The 21,387-nt window shown below is 44.2% G+C and overlaps 1 protein-coding gene across 2 annotated transcripts in view; it reads right to left on the bottom strand.

Moving 5' to 3' along the window:
• The window catches only part of MTMR7 (myotubularin related protein 7), a 126,438-nt gene that overhangs the window by 26,313 nt on the left and 78,738 nt on the right, over positions 1–21,387 (bottom strand). For both annotated transcript variants that reach the window (XM_019466735.2, XM_019466736.2), the window contains 3 exons: positions 21,009–21,137; positions 12,337–12,471; positions 1,999–2,131 (listed from right to left, as the gene is read on the bottom strand). In XM_019466735.2, the coding sequence (XP_019322280.1) occupies positions 1,999–2,131; positions 12,337–12,471; positions 21,009–21,137 (397 nt within the window). The remainder of the gene's footprint in view (positions 1–1,998; positions 2,132–12,336; positions 12,472–21,008; positions 21,138–21,387) is intronic.

Genomic DNA, 21,387 nt, shown 5'->3' with positions numbered 1-21,387 from the left:
CTTCCGATCTCTTTGACGCCAAGGACAGCTGCTGGAAACAGAAAAAGCCTTAGAAGGTGGGTCTGGTTGCATCACTTCATCAGCTGAGCCTCCACAATTGGTTTATAATTTACTTGGTAAAAACAGATAGTCAAACATTGGTCAAGTTCCCTGAAAGTCATCCAGAAGGTTGTCCTTGCTTACTGTGCTGACAGAGAGCTGAAAAAGTGCTGTCGAACTACTGTGGTCCCTCATAACAGAGACCGCCCTCCAGGGCCCTGTCGGTTTGCTTGCCCTTTAGAGGAAGGGAGGCAGACCACAGGTATAAGGGCAGGAGCAACAGTTCCTAATGAGAAACCAAATAATGCTAATTCGAAACCTAAAGTCCAAGTGAAAGGTTATAAAAACTCTTAAGAGCTCCTTTCTGCATAGAAGAAAATGTACATTCTCAAAAGTCAGCTTATGAAATTACTGCATGAAAAATACTGTTTTTTTAATGAATCTGATAATGAACTTCACACTAAAGTCTTCATACTAAAGTTAGCCTATGCCTTTAATAACAGCACAAAGCTAGTCAAATTTTTCGACACCTAAAAAGCACAGCTTATAGCAGGGACAGCCAAACTGCCCATGATTATCTCCAAAAGTTCAGTCATGCCCCAGGGATGTCACTGTGGCCTGAGACAAGGTGACTTTCATGAGGAAATAAGAAAGAGATTCTCTGGGGCTGTGGTGGGTTTTTTCAGATGCAGGATGAGCTTTCTTCTAACCATTCAAATGCCCAAGGTTAAGATATTTGCAACCAGGGGCATCAAATTATAGTCATAGACCCATAGGGCTTGAAGGGCCCATAGAAATGGGCCTCTCATTCTATAGCAGGTAACAGGGCCCAGTGAAGGCAACTGATATGTGCAAGTTTCACAGTGACTGAGCTGACCCAGCAAATTGAGGAAAGAGAATGGAAATCAGGAATGTGCCGCTCAAGTCCCTCCAGCCCCACCCGGCAAGGTTCTCACTACCCCGTCCTTCTCATGAGGCAGAGAACTGCATACTAACTGAGAGCAAATGTGTACCCCTAGAAAAGGAAAAGCACTTCCTTTGTCCCCTTCCTTCCACCCTCCATTTCCTATTCTGACAGCCCACTTTTCTCCCACTCAGTTCCACCTTTCCAGGGCCTCAGAGTGCAAGAACAGCGGTTCGCAGTCTTTCCAGGACCCCAAGGTGCAAAGCCAAGGGTCTTGCATCCTCCTTGCTCAGTTCCCACTAGAGCCAGAGGCGGTGGACGTCGCCTTCACAATCACATGGAGCAGAAGCAGTAAATGAGACTGGTTTTGCTTGAAATGCAGAATTTCTGCTAATCAGCTTATGGCTGGTTTGGCCACAAGAATGGTGGCTCTACACTGCATAATCCATCTTTGTAACTTCCTGTCTCCATAAGCCTGTGTGTATGTGTCCTGCTGTGCAAGGTGCTGGGGTGGAGGGGGAGGGGAGACGCAGGGCGGTGCGGCGGCGGTCTAGGCGCAGGCGCAGTGCAGTGCTTGCCGCTGTATCCGCTCCTCCAACACGTTCCCTTCTCATGGCGTTTCGGCCCCTCGGATTCATTGTATACACCTCATCTCCACACACGAACAGACCTGGCTATCGCTCTAAATGTAGGGCCGCCTTATCTCTAAATGGCCTTGAATGTGGGTCAAACTAATATCATGAGGGAGAGAAAAAATACTCCCGTGCACTTTTATCTTTAGACCGTAAGCACAGAAGAGCCCCGGACTTTCCCCCAAAAAAAATAAATAAAATAAATTTTAAAAATAAAACCATTTCACCATGACACTTAAAAAATAAGGGAAAGGCTTGAATGTTTAAGGAGTCACTGCAATATGACATTTGTCTCAACTTACCCCACCTATGTAAACAGCGTCACTGTAACAACTCAAAAAGCAAAAGGCTCTCTTATTCCACTTGACATGAAAACGTTTCGCTGCATTTTTTCTTTACTGCTGTGCCTAAGGAAATGCTTACCTTCCAGCATTTTTTGCAAACTGTTCCTCATGACGTGGATGTTCTCTATCCCGATGAACTGAAACTTGATATTGGAGTAGTTATCTTCGTTCTCATAGCCCTTCCCTGCGGCACGATTTGCCATTGCATTGAGCTGCGGTGGTCAGCAAAACAGAAGGGTCACCGATGGCATTCAGGACATAACACAACCCGCACATTTCCCCGACAGCCATGAAAGCAGTTCAAAATGATGTGCAGAAACACAACATGTTTGAAATCAGGGGAATAGTGTGCTGAGCTGCTCAGGCACGCATGCTGAGCTTATATGTTTGTTGACGTGGGGAAACGTTTTCTTAGCTGGAAAGCATTCTGCACATCCCTTCTGGAGGCGCCTCTTACAGTTCCATGAGAGAGGCCAGATATGCAATTCTGTGAAAGAGCCGAGTCGCCCTGACTTAACCAAACAGCATAACCTGTAGGTCGGCAAAAGAATGTCAGCAGATACAGCTGGAGTACAAAGCTCTGTGGGCTAAATCGTATCTTCCAGGATTATACTGCCAATAAACACATTATCCTATAGGAATGATGGCGGGTTTCTAATCTGCCTCCAAGAATCCCCCAGTTAAACCTTGAACAGGAATCACGGACTAAAGCGAGGGGATGCAGCCCTGTCTCCAGAGCCGTTTCCTCCAGGCAGTAGACACCTGCTAAGAGGGTTTGGGGACCACTTTCATTACCATAATTTTGTAGATGTGAAGTGGAGGTTTCCCAGTGCAAATCAGGTTAAAGACAATGGACTTTGAAGACATTTATTAAATGCAAACTTCTGCCCTTATCCTGTGTAACTCAAACCAAGCAGGGGGCAAGCCCTGCCTTAGCTGGAAAATACATACGTTTCTGGAATGGACGGACGTATTACTGTTAATGTTCTATCCTTGCTGTTTGGCTAAGCAGGTAGTCACATCCTAGGAAACAGTATTCACTGACCATGTTCCTCTTCTGTCCACAAAAGGCAGGTGGGTTATCCCAGGCAGAAAACTGACACCAGGAACTCACCACCAGAAAATATATATAAATATATATATATAGATATATATATAGATATATCTATCTATCTATCTATATATATATAGATATATATATAGATATATCTATATATATATCAGTTTTTAGGCTGACAGTGAGTTACCAGGGGAATATTAACAAATACTTTCCAAAAAGCTAAGTTAAAAACATAAATATTCTTTGACCCAGATCTTTACTTGTGAGAATCATACACAATTAAAACTACCAGCACATAAAGACAGGTGTCCAAGAATGTGTATTAAAACTTTTTAACAGTAAAAACCTGAAAATCTATGCATATCCCAATAGGGTAATGAGGAGACAAATTATACTATGTTCACACCCTGAACTTCTACACAAACAAAAAGAAAGATATGGATTTTACATATACAGAGAGAGACAGAGAGACATGTACACTGATTTGGAACTGGCCATGACATGTTAAGTGACAAGCGTAACCTAAAGAATAATGTTCATACAAATATCTCATTCCTTGTAAAACAAATGATAGATATTTATTCACGTTTATGCACGTTTGATTAAGCAGATTAAAATGAATGAACAACTATACCAACCTGGCAGCAGGCAGAACAAAGAGACAGGTGGCAAGTGACAGGGGATACGATCAATACTATTTTAGATGCTTTTGTGTCCTTGTTACAAACACAGTATATTAGGTCTCTAATTTAAATTATAGACATAACACATATTAGCAGCGAGAAAGAAAACTGCAGAGGACAAGCCAGTGGTACTTAGAGCCCGGGCTGGCAGACACCTCACTTCTCCATAACAGTCCTGCCCATGATTGTCCTGTCACATCAGCTGGGGCACATCAGCCCTTCATGACACTGTTTCCAGTTACCGTCACCCTTCTCCTGGGCATGCTATCAGAACAAAGGGTTTGGCCTTCATCAAGAAAAAAATATGTTACTTTGAAGACAACGTATGTTTATCCCTTAAAAGTTTTATTTTAAGGGGAAACTTTTTTCTAAAATGACTTATAAGCATTATTCTTTTGAAACCCACTGTTACAAAATATCACTGCTTTGTATAATTATTGTCCAAAGCTGTTGGCCAATCCTTTACAACAAGCTTCATCAAAGGAAACAATAGGAGACTTGCAAGTATCCTTATGCTACACCAACCTTATATTTATTCTGTTTCTTGAATAATTCTAGTTAAGCCTATTTACCACATACTGCAGAGATACTCTTTTTAAACAGTGTAATAAATAAAACTCAAAATACTATTATTATTATTATTATTTTAATGTATAATTAGAATTCTGTGTTCACATTTTTAAACAGTGGAATGCCTGTGACCTGGGATAATTTACTGGTAGTCTTTCCAAGCAAAGGAGCCACACAAGATGTCTTCTTGAAAGTCAATGGTACTTCTCATAATGAACAGAAGATGGCAATATTTAATCTGTCATCCAAAGTGTAATTTTTCAAGGTTTCCACATATGTCACAGAACCTATCAGGATAACGTAGCAAATGCTGAACCCTCAAAGCAGGAAATACAGTTTTAGAATTAATACAATTTCAAGAAGCTATCCTGGACCTATATTATAAATTTTTTTTAACGTTTATTTATTTTTGAGAAGAGAGAGACAGAGCATGAGCGGGAGAGGAGAGAGAAAGAGGGAGACACAGAATCTGAAACCGGCTTCAGGCTCTGAGCTGTCAGCACAGAGCCCGATGTGGGGCTTGAACTCACAGACCGCGAGATCATGACCTGAGCCGAAATCGGACGCTTAACCGACTGAGCCACCCAGGCCCCCTGGACCTATATTATACATTTCCAGATAGAGTGTCCCTTGTATAAACAAAACAATATTAGACTAAGTTTAATTTGTCCCCTGTGCCTTTGGCTGAGAACTCCATCTCATGATCGAAGGAAAAGCAATTCATCTCAGTTCCAAAAAATTCTCAAAGAAATAAAACATTAGAGGTAACTGCACTCCACTTTCAATTTATGCTTGAGGAACACAACAGGCAAATGACAAGTAGGGCTGAAAAAAAAAATACCCTGTTTTCTAACCCAAGATCACTCCACTATTTGATAATCTCTGCATCTTTGGATGCAGAAAAGCTCATTAAATGAAACAAAATGAATTCCACTCATTTTCCAACAAATTCTTATGAACACCTACTGTGTGTCAGATGATAAACAGAATAGAAAGTTGAGTAAGAAGCCATTCTTACCACCATAAGCTTCTGAGTGTGGAAGGGAAAATACACAGCACCAAATAATAATGGCCTCTACCAGCCAGGACTGGGCAGAGGCTGTGATAGTGGCAGGAGTTTGAATCGGGAACAGCCCCGTGGAGCCTAGGGGATTGGGGGTCACGTTCCATGAAAGCAAAAAGCCTTGAGATAGACGCTAATCATCTGGAAGGATGGAGACCGAGGGGAGGGCACTGCAGATGAAGAGGTGAGAGACAAAATCAAGAAACAGATCATCACAGAGCCGACCAGTGCCAGTGGAGTAGACGGTTCACAGATGGTGGCAGTAGCCAGAGACGAGGCTAAAAATTAGCCAGAATCCTCTACAAAAAGGCCTGATTCAGAAGGTCAGACTTTACACATGACAGTGGAGAGCAACTGAGGATTCCAAGAAGATTTATTTGAAAATTTGAAGATTTAGTGTTGATGGCAGAGGAGATCCACTGGACTGGGGCAGAGGACACAGGCTCCACGACGAGCTTGCGGGGCAGGTTTGCGGCCATATCCCTCCACCTGGCACAGAACAGGACTCAGTGAAGATTTACTGACCGGCTGACTGGCCAAAGGACTGAATATGAGAACGAAGTGGAGGGGTGAACAGGCCAAGAATGCTAAGAAATAGAATCAGATCTTCCTCTGACCCTAAATCAATCAATCAATCAGACACACCAAAACCATGAGAACTTAGCCAACGATGATCTTGATGTCAACTCAATGGTCAGCCTGGTCACTCAGAAGACTACAACTATCTTAGCCTCACAAGTCTCAAATTTCAGCACAGTACATTCCGTACCTGAATAGTGACAGGGCCCAAGCTGACATGGTTGGGAAATGGAAACAAGTTATCTTGGCCAGAGGAGGACCGGGCCACATGCAGCGAGCGTCACGTGACATCCTCTCCCTCTCACCGGGACTGATGAAATGAAGAACGTTACCTTGGGGCATACACAGGTAAAAACATGAGAAGGCTTTATTTCCTGCAACTGCTGTCTACAACTGTGCCGTCAAATCTTCCTTTCCTACCCTCAGGGTATCTCAGGCAGAATGACTAGCTTTTGGATTACACTCAGAGAGGAAATCACCATCCGGCTCCATTTACAATTCCAACGCCATATATGATGCAAATTCATCTTTCTCTCGTTACAGGCTGTGAGGACTGGTGAGGGGTCTTCTCTCCTTGCTTCTCGTTCCTCTTCTAGGTACTGTTTTGGGAGAGTGGGGAGGTAGTACAGAGGAGGGATAAGAAAAGTGATAACTATCTCTTCATAAAGCTGGCAAGAATGCAGTTCTCTCTCCACTGATGTCACTGCTTGACTGGCAACACTTATGGGCCATCCCTGCCCTCTCGGTGAAAGAGTCCAGGGGCGCCTGGGTGGCGCAGTCGGTTAAGCGTCCGACTTCAGCCAGGTCACGATCTCGCGGTCTGTGAGTTCGAGCCCCGCGTCGGGCTCTGGGCTGATGGCTCGGAGCCTGGAGCCTGTTTCCGATTCTGTGTCTCCCTCTCTCTCTGCCCCTCCCCGTTCATGCTCTGTCTCTCTCTGTCCCAAAAATAAATAAAAAAAAAACGTTGAAAAAAAAAAAATTTAAAAAAAAAAAAAAAAAAAAAGAAAGAGTCCAAATGCTGCAACCCCTGGGGCACACATGTGGGCTCTTGGACATATGAGGTACACAAGTCACTGACATGGGAGATCCCTCAGGCATGGGAGATCCCTCAGGCTTGAACTTCTTCTAACCCCCTCAACTTCGCTCCCCAGCAAACACCCTGCAGTCACTTGCAGCTGGAAACTTTGGGAGGGAGTCTTTGGAGGGACATTAGCAAGATGGCTCCTGGGCACTTGCTTCCTCCGTGCCCACTAGACCCACAGGGAAACTCCTCTGTCCTTGCACTACCAAAGAGAAGGCATGAAGACGTTCCACTGCCTCTGAATACTGCTGTCTCTCCAATTCCCTTTCCCCCTGCTCTCCGCCATAGTGGCCATCGGCAAGGATGGCCCACATCCTGCTAAAAAAGGAGATCCTAGATTCTCCTCTTTCAGGCACCTCCGTCTTTACGATGGGTTCTCTCAGCTCCCCCCGCTCACAGGATTTGCTAAGTAAGAACCACATAATTACCGATCCCAGAGAAACACAAAAATATCCAACATTCTGTAATGCAACTATAAAACTGCTTACAGAGTGCCATTAGAAGCCATAACCATAAAGCTGTCTTTGGAGAAGGAGCAAGGACAAAAGGCTGAGCATTCGCAGAGGCAGGTGGCTGCCTTCCCTCACCCCTTCTCTGTACCGCGCAGCACTTCCTGCCAAGGTGCAGGCATCAGAGCACAGCTCAGAGCCCTTCTGGCTCCTCTGGCCCTGGCCCTGATTTGGGCTGAGCTTGTGGTTGGTTCTTCAGCCCCCGTCTCCCTCTTCAGTGGGTGTGTGCTCGGAGGTGGCAACCCTCCTGAGCCTCACGTGCACACAGGGCTCTGACTTCTGTGAACAGCTCCATGGTCAAGTGGAAGGAGCCTGGGCTTTGGCATCGGATAGGCCTGGATTTGAATGTGGGCTCTGCTCTGACCTGTGCAACCTTGGGCAAATTATTTTACCTCTCTAAATCCAAGCCCTAGCCATAAAAAGAAAACACGTCCCAATTTTCAGGACTATTGTAAGAATTAAACGACAAAGTGGTGCCTGGCATCTTTACAAGCCCAGCCAAAACCCAGAATAAAGCAAGGAGAAGTCATGAACAAGGTTGAGATAAAATTAATTACCTCCCATTTTGTAATTCAACTTCTATTGATTGCATCCACATTATTTCATATCAGCTTAATGCACCAAATCCCAGCAGTAAGATTTGGCCTCATATATTGGGGGGGGGGCAGATATTCAAACATATTGAGGACCTCACTGCTTCTGCCTCCCATGTTTTTAATGTCAACAAGCAATTCAGAAGGCTTTCACCTCAAGAGGCAGCATGTGGGGCTAGCCTCACTGAGGACAGGAATGGTTGGGGTTGCCTCCTGTTCCTCTCTCTTTTTAGTTAAACCTGAGAGCTCCATTTCCCCCTGCCCACCACCTAGAGCAAACAGGGACTCCATCTCCTGGCTACCAAGGAAGCCTGACACTCTGGAACAAAAGCCAACAGATGTGTTCTTTGGAAGAATGAAAGCTCTAAGCAAACAGTTTAAAACTCATGTGAAGTGTGTGTATGCGTGAGCAAATACAAGAACAGGGCACTTGTATGACACGCCAATTTTCTTTAATGGATCGGCATTGAACTTCTTATCACCAAGAGTAAACACGCTTAGTGCTAAATATACCCTTCAAATCAAATCCTCTGGATTAATTCATTTTAAATCCGGAATATGCCAGGCTCAACAGCTGCCACATTTCCCAGGAGGTTTACATAGCACAGTGCACACTTGGTTCACTGGCCCTGCCATCAGTAGGTGAATCTGTTTGGCTTTATTTAAACCTGGGAAAACGGGACAGGAGAAAGGCGTCCCAACCCAGGAAAGCCCCTGTCCTCTCCTTGTGTATCTCCTCTTCAGTACATTTACCTAAGATGCAGGCATTCTTTAATTCCCCTCTGACCACGAGGCAAGTCCAAACAGCCTTTTCTTACACAAAACGTGCAATAAAGAGGACAGAATACAGTCAAGGTAAGAAGGGAGGGGCTGTACTGTGATAAGCCCGAGAAAAAAGCACAAATGGAAAGAGAACAGTAAAGTCAGAGGTTTTCTGCTATCTTTCAAGTGAAAATCTTCAAGCAGAGCAGCCTTTTTTTTCTTTTCTTTTTTTTTTTTTTTTTTCCAGTTTGAAGTTCTTACCAGGGTATTTCATTTTCACATTACCTAAAAGGAAGGGAATCCTTTACATATAATCTGCTATAATGTGATACAGCTGTAACATGCATTTTATCATTGATCTCCACAACTGATTTGCTGATCTGGCATCTGAAAGGGACTCCATCCCCGTGGCCTGGCCCACAACTATCCCACTACTGCACTTGGGTCAGGAGCACGGGACTGTTCGAAGGTTGAGGATATGAGTAGGGCACTGATCTTACACTAGGAAACCATCCAATTAAGTGAACCAGGCCATGAATCACAATATTTGATGAACCGAGGCTCAGAGAAGCATTGAAAATTGCCAGGCTCTGAGTGCCTACATAATGGATAATACCCAATTCTCAATTCTCACACGGCCCACGAGTATAGGCTATGTCGATAGTTACCTATCAGTGTATACAATGGATTTGGGCTGTCCATCATTTGGGCTGTTTCCTGCTTCCTGTTCTAATGTTTCTTGTGTCCTTGTGTTCCTTTTAAAAATAGCTTCACTGACACAGAATTCACAGACCATACAATCCATCCACTTGTGTAATATATCCATTGTGTAACTGGCACTACAATCTAATTTTAGAACATTTTAATCACCCCAAAATGAAACCCTCTACCCATGTCCCCCCCCCCGTTTCCTCCCATCCTTCTAGCCCAAGGAAACCACCAGCCTACCTTCTGTATCTATGGATCTGTCTATTCTGAAAATTTCATATAAATGGAATCACACAATGTGTGATCCTCTGTGCCCGACTTCTTTCACTTCATGTAACAGTTTCAAGGTTCATCTACATTGTGGTACGTATCAGTACTTCATTCCTTTTTATAGCCAATAATATTATTGCCTTGAATGGATATACTACATTTTATTAACTCATTCTCAGTTGACGGACCTATGGTTGTTTCTACTATTTTTATTTATTTACTTATTTTGAGAGAGAGAGAGAGCCAGGAAGGGATGAGAGAGAGAGAGAGAGAGAGAATCCCAAGCAGGCTCTGCACTGTCAGCACAGAGCCTGATTCGGGGCTTGAACTCATGAACTGCGAGATCATGACATGAGACGAAATCAAGAGTTGGACACTCAACCAACAGAGCCATCCAGGTGCCCCAGGTTGTTTCTACTTTTAAGCTATTATTAATCAAGAAATATTCACAGGTAAGTTTTTGATGGACATGTGTTTTCATTTCTCTCAAGTTAGGAGTAGAACTGTTGACTCATATGGTAGCTATGTTTAACATTTAAGGTCCTTACAGTCTTTTAACCTTTTCATGATGACAACAATCTTCAAACTATCATTTATGAGGTAAAAAAGTTCTGAAAATCCTCCTCTTTCCCCACAGGAAAAACCACTGTTAATGGCTTGGCATACATACCCTCACATTTTTTCAATGTATAGAATAATATATAATGTTTACAATTATTATTACATAAATGGGATGACATCATACATATTTGTGTATCTCACTCTTGTCGCATACTAGATCTTGAACACCTTTCCACACCCATGTGGAGCATGGGCCACATGTACTACTCTCTCCTCAGGCATAGGCACATGTACATTTTCATTACTGGCAAGAAGTTATAATGACAAAAATGTTGATTAAGGTCATTTTGTTTGGTCATCTCATTTTGTCCTATATGTTTCATGTAGTTGTAGGTGATTTTGTTTCCATATATTCACTGGCACATCCCACTGAGGACTCCTGTTGTTGACTGGTTTACAAAGAAATGGGTCTAGGCCATGAAATTGGAAATTAAATTGGACCTAATGCTAACAGGCATAAAAAAAAAAAAAAGGAAACCTGTGTGGTATCGAGATACCCTGCAAGATGGACTTGGCTTATCCCTCGACCACTAGATTTCTTGTTGACCATCTGATTAAATTATAAAATTGGTACATGAATACATGCATAATTAAATAGTATTTACAAATAAGAGACATGTAGAAAGTTCTCTACCTCCCCAAATCCACCCTTCTCTATGGAATTTTAACAGGTTGCCACGTATCCTTCCAGATCTCTTTCTATTTTCATAAACCTGTAATTTCTTTTACATGAACAAAAGAGCATGCATACTATTTTGTGACTTTTTCATTCACTTGACATTATATACTGTAAATCTTTCCAAGTCACAGATACAGATTGCTGCAAGGTGAATCTGAAATAGTACAGCTGAACACCTCACAAAAATTGAACTGTGGGAGAGCCACAGTAATTCACTGTCAGAGAAAAAAAGGTCATTTTAGAAACAAGTGAAAAAAATAATTTGGTAGGGGTTCCTGGGTGGCTCAGTTAAGCATCCAACTTCGGCTCAGGTCACGATCTCCCATTTTGGTTCAGGAGTTCACGCCCCACATCAGGCTTTCTGCTGTCAGTGTGGAGCCCACTTGGGATCCTCTGTGCCCCTCTCTCTCTGCCCCTCCCTCTCTCTCAAAAAAAGATAATAATAGGGGCGCCTGGGTGGCTCAGTCGGTTAAGTGGCCGACTTCGGCTCAGGTCACGATCTCGCGGTCAATGAGTTCGAGCCCCGCGTCCGGCTCTGTGCTGACAGCTCGGAGCCTGGAGCCTGTTTCAGATTCTGTGTCTCCCTCTCTCTGACCCTCCCCTGTTCATGCTTTGTCTCTCTCTGTCTCAAAAATAAATAAACGTTAAAAAAAATTGAAAAAAAAAAGATAATAATAATAAACATTGGGGCGCCTGGGTGGCTCAGTCAGTTGAGCGTCTGACTTCAGCTCAGGTCATGACCTCACGGCTTGTGGGTTCAAGCCCCGCGTCAGGATCTGTGCTGACAGCACGGAGCCTGGAGCCTGCTTTGGATTCTGTGTCTCCCTCTCTCCCTCCCGTGCCTGTGCACTCTCTCTCTCTCTCTCAAAATAAATTTTAAAAATTAAAAAAAAAAAACATTAAAAAAAATTTTTTAATAATAATAATTTGGTGTATTTAGGAGAGCAAGCTCCAAAATTAAACCACACTCATGTGTTGTGTATACTGTATACCCAGCACATTCCTAGCAGCAGGGGAACTATCAAAAGTACCTGACGTGATGAGGAAACTCACAGGCGGAAAAACACTCACCCAGGAAGAAACACGGGGCCGAGTGGGGTGGCCAAAGAGGAACAGCCCCTTTGCAGATGAAGCGCCCTGAGTGGGGGATGGCCGTCCATTTCCTTGGCTCTGCCTCGTCTCCAGTTTCAGGCTTCAGAGCTGCAAAGACATGCATCGGGACGGAACAGCGACACTTACCTTGGGCCGAGTGTCCACGACGTAAATGAAGTCACTTCCTGGATTGGCTTTCCTGATGGCCTGAAGCATCTGCTCGTCCTCCAGGCAGCGGGCACTGAAGCCGGACAGAGGCTGGCTGCTCCGACAGATGGAGGCCTGAGGGGAGAGGCCGCGGCCACAGCATCAGAAAGCGCGCCACTGTTCCCACGGACAGCTGCAGACTGTGTCCCCAACCACGAGCCCCGGGCTCACTTACACCCCACGCCAGCTTGTAGAAGTGTCTGAATGCCTTCCAAAAATCCAGCTTGGTTTCTTTTTAATGCAGGCCAAAGAAACCACAACAAGGGCAAACAGTGCAAAGTTTCTCAGTGTAAGAAATTAGGAGTGTGCATGGATGTTGAGATAGGACCTAACTGATGAAATGTAAAGCCATCTAAGTAGCCTACTTTCAGGGTGCCTGGGTGCCTCAGTCAGGTAAACGTCCAACTTTGGTTCAGGTCATGAGCTCACGGTTCGTGGGTTTGAGCCCTGTGTCGGGCTCTGTGCTGACAGCTCGGAGCCTGGAGCCTGCTTCAGATTCTGTGTCTCCCTCTCTCTGCCCCTCCCCTGCTCACATTCTATCTCTCTCTCTGTCTCTCAAAAATGAATGAACGTTAAAAAAAATTAAAAATAAATAAATAGCTTATTTTCCTTTCCACAGGTATTATTTTCTTGAAGGTAGCAATACAAAATAAATAACTATTCTCCTAAAATTTACAGGATACTTGCTAATAGCAAGACTAGTTAAAAACAAGTTATTTTGTAATGCTTTCCAAATTTTTTATCAGCTCATTTAGAAACAGATACCAAAACCCAACTCTAATGCTAAATGGGAATGTTTTCACTATGAGGAAAGCCCAGGCAGCTGGTAGCTCGGGCACCTAAGGTCAGCAGGCATACACCCCAATGGCCCCGGTGTGAGAGAAGCAGGGGGCTTCTCTGGAATCGGCCTGCGTTCTATTCTACAATTTCCCAATTCTGTGATTCTGACAGAGTAAACCGTATCACCAGACAACAAAGACAACAGCACGAAACTTTCCCTGCATTATTAGGTGAGCACGGATACAACCTCATAGCTATAAAACTTATGCTTCTGTGGCAAAGTATTTTTTGCGGACTTAGATGTTAACATTTAAAATAAAGGAATGACTCTCCAAGAACCTACACTGAGGCTGCGAGCCCACTGGGTAAGAGGATGGAGGGCGTGGTGGTCAGGGAGGAAGAGAACCCTCTAGCTCCAGGCGGGCAGGCTAAGCAGGGGAAACTCACCAAAGAGAGTCATGGCAGAGTCCACTCGGGGCACCTGCACTTCAAGTCTCTACCCCTGAAGGGACAACCCAGCTCTGAGTCCAAGCACAGCCTACGTGTCCCTAATATTCAACCCAGGAACACTCAGTGAGGGTTTGGGTTTCCCAGGAAGACCAGGAAGCTTTGGTGGTCCTCATTGGAGAAGGCGGGAATGTTTCTCACTACCTACACCATCACCACCACCTACACCATCTACACTATCTACACCATCTACACCACCTACACCATCAACAACACCTACACCACCTACATCATCCTCACCATTAACACCACCTACACCATCTACACCACCTGCACCATCAACACCACCTACACCATCAACACCACCTACACCATCTACACCACCTACACCATCTACACCACCTACACCATCAACACCATCTGCACCATCTATACCACACCACCTACACCATCAACACCACCTACACCATCAACACCATCTACCTCCACCACCTATATCACCTACACCACCTACAACATCTACACTATCTACACCACCTACACCACCTACACCATCAACAACACCTCCAACACCTACATCATCCTCACCATTAACACCACCTACACCACCTACACCATCAACACCACCTACACCATCAACACCACCTACACCATCTACACCACCTACACCATCAACAACACCCACATCACCTACATCATCCTCACCATTAACACCACCTACACCATCTACACCACCTACACCATCAACACCACCTACACCATCTACACCACACCACCTACACCATCAACACCACCTATACCACTTACACCACCTATACCACTTACACCACCTACACCATCAACACCACCTACACCATCAACACCACCTACACCATCAACACCACCTACACCATCAACACCATCTACACTACCTACACCACCTATATCACCTACACCACCTACAATATCTACACTATCTACACCACCTACACATCAACAACACCTACAACACCTACATCATCCTCACCATTAACACCACCTACACCATCTACACCACCTACACCATCAACAACACCCACATCACCTACATCATCCTCACCATTAACACCACCTACACCATCTACACCACCTACACCACCTACACCATCTACACCACACCACCTACACCATCAACACCACCTACACCATCTACACCACCTACACCATCAACAACACCCACATCACCTACATCATCCTCACCATTAACACCATCTACACCATCTACACCACCTACACCATCAACACCACCTACACCATCTACACCACACCACCTACACCATCAACTCCACCTATACCACTTACACCACCTACACCATCAACACCACCTACACCACCTACACCATCAACACCATCTACACTACCTACACCATCTACGCCACCTACACCATCTACACCATTTACACCACCTACACCATTGCAGCTGAGGACCTGCTGACAAGACCGAGAACCACACCACAGCCAGACACATAACCGGACAACTGCCAGAGAGTTCCAGTTGCAGTCTGTGACAGCAAGGGGCAATCACCGAGGTGGGTGAAGAACTCTGAGCCCAGCAGCCAGGTTCAGAATTCAGGAGCGAAGGGCATGGGACGGTGGCAAGCAAAGCAAAGGGGCGGCAGAGCTTCTCCAGAGTTGCACAACTCTTGAGCTGTTGGCAGAAGTGCACCTGCAGCTGGAGAAGAGAGGGACGGAGGGCCTGAACACGGATGGGGATGGCCGGCAAGGGCTTGGTCCGGGAGAGAGGTGAAGCAGGGCAGGGACCAAAGGCGGGCTGGGTGACAAAAGACAAGCAACATCCGATGGATAGAAAGATAAGGGCCACCGAGGGCTTTCTTGGGGCTTTACCCGGGGGTTCTTTCTATTTCTTCTGCTCTTCGGGGGGTCAGGGCTTGCCCTGCTGCCCTGAGGGAATTCTGGCGGGTAAGAGAACAATTCGATCTAGAGCTTCATCTGGGTTAAAGAAGTACTAGTGAAGGCAGCTACCACCAGGCAATTTCTTCGACTATCAGAAGAGTTAGAGGGGAAGGAGACACATTTACCTGGTGAGAACGCACATACCACACCTACGCTCACTGAGCAAGTGGGACTTCCATTGTGAAATGAAACCAGGGAATGACAATGACCTGCAGGCTGACAGCCGCTAGTTTTAAGTGAAGGGTTAAGTCAGAGCAGAGTTACACCATGAAATGTGGCCAATAAATTAAACCAGATATATTAAACCCATTAAACCAACTGTACTTTAATATTTCATAGTTATATTTTCTTAATAACCCATAGACATGCTCCACACAGAGTTCTTCCCCGCGTCAGAGGGAACATACAGTCACCAATTTTGTGTGGCACAGTAAGTAGTCTTACAGTGCTTCTGTTCGCCCTGTCCACGCCCCAGACAGTCACACTGGTGACAGACTATTACCATTCGCTGGTGGCCTTTCTTACTGATGTCACCCATCTGAGAGCAGAGGTAAAGCTCTTCCATGGTAAACTGTCATGAGCCCCTCATTTACAACGCTACTAATAATTAAAATATCCAACATTTTCTGAATGTGTGCTATATGGCAGCACTATCACAAAGCCTTTGTCATATTTTTATCTTCTCAACTACCATATGCAATAACATCTATGACTTGCTCCATTTTATAAATGAGGCAACCAAGGCACAGAGAAGGGAAGTAACTTACTACTCGCTGTCAATAATTAGGGCTAATTATAGCTAATAATTAGGGAAGCCAGACACTGCATCCAGGCATAATATTTTCTGATCTGGGATTCTTAGCCAAAATAATATAACATGACAAAATCATAAGTCAGGAAGCATGATAGAGAATTAAGATGCAGCATTCAGGAAGGTCTGGCTTTTAATCCATGGTTTGCTCTCACTCACTATCTAATCTTGGCTAACTGACCTATTGTCTTTGAACCTGGGTTTTCTCATCTATAATATGAGGAAAATAATAGAAAAACTACAGAGTGTGATGAAGTATATAACATTCTTAGAACTGTGCCTAAGACATAGTGAGTTTCAAGAACTATTAGTTATAAAAGGAGGAAAGACGGTCTGTATTTTTCTTACGGGAAATCACCTCTTTGGGAATCTTGCAGAGTTTCCCAGACATCTGTGCTGTGAAATTAGGAGACCACCTTAGTCACAATTTAAAGCACAACTGCTTTCTTAAAAATAATTAAAACATTTAATAAGAAAGAACAAAGGATACAGCAATTCTAAGGGCTGGTAAATAACAAACAGGCACAGGCTTCTGAACGTAAGTGACATTTATAATTTATATATCTCTCATTGTTATGTACAAAGCTGTTAATAGTTTGATACCCAAAGGGAGTCTGGATGGCTTTATATAACCCATATGCAGTTCAAGGCCTAAAAGTATTATTCTGCACTGCCTGTGACATCTGGTAAAATTGGGAGGGCCAGCTCCCCTTTACATCTGCTCCTATGGACAAAGCTCCCTGGCTGGACAATTCTCCCTATGGACCAGATGTAGCTCCTGCTCAAGTCTGAGCTGAGGGTTTCAGGCACCTGCCAGCCCATGGAATTAACCAAGCCAATCACATCCTCGCAGGAACCTGAGGTCACCTCACCCTCTTGGTACTACAAAGCCCGACTCCCACAATCCCTCCTGGTTCCCTCTATTCCTGAGTGCAGCCCTGCATGGCCTGTATGGCAGCCATGTCCTCCCCTCCTGGGAAGTGAGGGTGCACAACAAATACACTGCTGACAACTTCATTTGTCTGGTGTCGGGTGTCATGGGCTCAGCCTTCTCTGGAGCCCTAGGGCAGGAGTCCTAATCTCACCAACAAGTGAATAGGATATGATTTTAACACCACATATGATAAAAACTGATGCAAAAGGAATTATGTACCCTCAGCAGAGGCATTTCTATCAAAGGATTCTCCACAGGACTTCTAGTTCATGCAATGATGTGCACTCCAAGCTTCTCTTAACCTAACTTTCGGGTCCCACACCCCACATTAGCCAAGCCACCTCTCCATCAGAAGTGTCTGTTTGGTAACAAAAGGATATGTGGGAAATAGCAGTTTAACTAAAGAATACGATATTCTTATTCACAAGCATAAGTTTTATTGGGGTAGGAATACATATTCTTTTTTTTTTTTTAATGTTTATTCATTTTTGAGAGACAGAGAAAGAGAGCAAGCAGGGTAGGGGCAGAGAAAGAGGGAAACCAAAAATCCAAAGCAGGCTCCAGGCTCTGAGCTGTCAGCAGAGAGCCTGACACAGGGCTCGAACCCATGAACCATGAGATCATGACCTGAGCCGAAGTCAGCACTTAACCAACTAAGCCACTCAGGCACCCCAGAAATACACATTCTTAAGTCTATAAAGTCTGAAACCACAAAAGGGAAGAAAGAAAGATCAGCACATTTACACCATTTACACGATTTCTATCTGTTTACTTTGCATGGAAGACTGCCTGGTTTAGGTATGAGTTTTCCTAAGCAACGACAGCATGAACTGCTGCTTTGTTATCTCAAACATCTTCCATTTAACCACAGAAATCCACCCCGATCATATTTCCCTTTATAAAAATCCCTGGTTGCATCAGAAGGATTTACACAGTTAACTTTGATATTAAAACCCAAATGTTATAAAAAACAAAATGGATCATAATGCTACCTGCAGCAGAGAGTTAATTCATGGGGGTGGGAGAGTGGGTATGCATGTAAGGGCACACTAAGTATTTCCCTGCAGAAACCAGCTCATCAACAACGCTTAGAAACACATCTCTGTGGGGTGCCTGGGTGGCTCGGTCAGCTGAAGATTGGACTTCGGCTCAGGTCATGATGTCACGGCTCATGGGTTCAAGCCCCACATCGGGCTTTGTGCTGACAGCGCAGAGCCTGCTTAGGATTTTGTCTCCATCTCTGCCCCTCCTCCATGCTTGTGCACTCTCTCTCTGTCTCTCTCTCTCTCTCAAAAGTAAACAAAAAAACTTATATAAAAAAAAGAAACACGTCTCTGTTCCTTACTTTGTAAGAAGAGCTAAAACATGAAGTATTGTCTTCCTTGAAGTTCTAAATACAAGAAATCAATTATTTTAAACTATAACTGATGGCTGTTATGATTCATTTTCAAGCCTGGAGATCAAAGAACGAATGGCACACAAGAGCAGCAATGGAACTATGAGAATCTGAGGTCAGCAGGTGAAGAGGCTGGCCTCTGAGCTCTAATTGCTAAAACTTCTAACCCATTCTGAGACAGCACACACTTGCCCTTTGCAATACTCACAGTGACCAAAAAAAAAAAAAAAAATCCTTTTCTCAAGAATATCAAAACAGAAGGAAAGGCAGTAGGATGGATACTATGCTCACTTTAAATTTTTTAAATGTTTTTATTTTTGAGAGAGACAGAGTGAGCGGGGGAGGGGCAGAGAGAGGGGGAGACACAGAATCTGAAGCTGGCTCTAGGCTCTGAGCTGTCAGCACAGAGCCCAACACAGGACTCGAACTCATGAACCATGAGATCATGACCTGAGCCGAAGTCGGACGCTCAACCCATTGAGCCACCCAGGCGCCCCTGGGCTCACTTTTTAAATACCCAGCCCACCCTTACCTCTAAACAACAATAAAAGAATAAAAGATCCTCCCTCTCTTACTTCTTTACGAATGGATGCTCCAAAAAGTGCCAATGCTACTGGTATCCTAATTTCAAATACAATGTCATGAAATTCCCTATTCATTCCATCATGGTTTTTTTTTAAAGAAATTCCTATCTTTATTTGACTTTCAGTACCTGTTCCAGTTCTGTGTAGGCTTAAATATAGTTGGAGTCAAGTAATACAGAACATTAATACTATCCTTGCCTTTTTTAGACCCCATTTCAGAGCAGTGAGTTTAACGAAAAATAAGACCATTTATATCCTTCCAATTAATGGAAATTACACTGCTAAATGAACATTTTCCTCCAAAGCAGGCGACACAGAAGGCTGTATGCTTACCCTGAAGAAGATGGCATTGTTCACGGTATTTTTGGAAACCTCCTTCTAGAATCAGACACAGCCCCTACCCGACCCCCCTGCCCATCGGTACATGCATGTGCATACACACTCACAGACATCTGTTACAATTATTTATGGCTATTAACTTGGCTTTCAATCGACAACTATAACATCTAGCTTGAAAACCAAACTTTTCACCTGGCTAAGGTCAAGTAATTCCTGAAATGTGTGGCAAGGGCCATTGTGGACTCCTGTTTTTGTTTTCCTGTCCTTCACAGAAATGGAACCACAAGTTTTAGCTGTTTCCACGGTTACCCTTAAGACTGCATTTTCTTGCCTGCCCTGTGAAGTTCATCACTTGTGTGAGCAGAAGTCTCATGGCAGTTTCCGGAGGCTTCCTCAGAAAGCTGTGAGGGCTCATTAGCCCTCCTCCACCTGCTGCTGTGCGGAAGTGATGGCTGCTACTAAGTCATCTACTATGTCCCTCAATTTGCGCCAAAGACTCGGAAAGGCAGACCAGAAGGGTGCAAGGAGCTTGGGTCCCTGCGGGCTGAGTAGTGGAGAACAGGATTCCAGGCCTAGACTGCCCACCTCTGGAGTGTTATGTGAGAGGAAAAAAAAAGTTCTATCTTGTTTAATGCAGTGTTTACTTAGAGTCTCTGTTAGCTGCAGACAAATCAAATCCTAGCTTTTATAAACAATATTTTAAAAATAAAACCCATTCTCCATAAACAAAGATATCTTATGCAGAGGACACTCAAAAAAGTGTGCCATTAAAAAAAGAAGGTGCCATGGATTCCGGGAGCTTTTCTAAAGCAGGTGTTTTGAAGGATCTCCAGCACTGTTGGAATAAGCACAGAGCTGTCCGAGGTGACCACTTAGAAAAGGACAGGTTGGGGCACCTGGGTGGCTCAGTTGGTTGAGCATCCGACTTCGGCTCAGGTCATGATCTTGTGGTCTGAGTTCAAGCCCCACATCGGGCTCTGTGTTGACAGCTCAGAGCCTGGAGCCTGCTTCGGATTCTGTGCCTCCCTCTCTCTCTGCCCCTCCCCTGCTCAAGCTCTGTCTCTCTCTGTCTCAAAAATAAATAAAAACATTAACAAAAAAAATTTTTTAATTAAAAAAAAAAGGATAGGAACTCACTTGAATGATTACATTTAACTGTTTTCTGACTGTATCCCCATTACTTTATTATCAAATAAACATGAAAGGTCGACTTCTACATAAGGTAAGAGTTCAAGCATAGTTGTGTTGTGTCATGCCACATACAGCAATATCCACATCCCTTTAAGAACCCAAACACACACGCACACAGCAGAACACTGCTAGAGAGTGCCTGTTTATGATAAAACAAGAAAAGCAAAGCATAAAACAAAAGCATGCCTTGAGACTTACGTGGTTATCTCTATAGTAGTAAGAAAGGGCAGGAAATCGCCGTCTGCTCCGGAATTTGGAACTCCCCACGATGATGTGTGCTGTGGCCGATTTGGGAACATACAGTTCAGTAGGGTAAGAATCACAAACCTGTCACGGAAAACACAAGGGGAATTTTTAGGCAATCCAGTAATGCTTTGTGAACTGCCACAAGAAATCCCATTCAGCATACTTATACATTGCGCGTATACATTTTCTTAACCGAGTTACCAACAGCTACTTTGGAGAAATGAAGAGCTGGTGATTCCATGAAATCCTCACAAAGAGAAGCAAACACTCTTTAGCAACCTGTCCTTGTGCACTGCCCGTTCTGTCTACGGGCACTGTGAGCAGCAAGACA

Source organism: Panthera pardus, unplaced genomic scaffold, assembly GCF_024362965.1.
Source record: "Panthera pardus isolate Hobbes unplaced genomic scaffold, ASM2436296v1 HiC_scaffold_13, whole genome shotgun sequence".
NCBI lineage: Eukaryota > Metazoa > Chordata > Mammalia > Carnivora > Felidae > Panthera > Panthera pardus.
The sequence above is the reverse complement of the archived record's forward strand: the minus strand, read 5'-3'. Positions and strand labels throughout refer to the sequence as shown.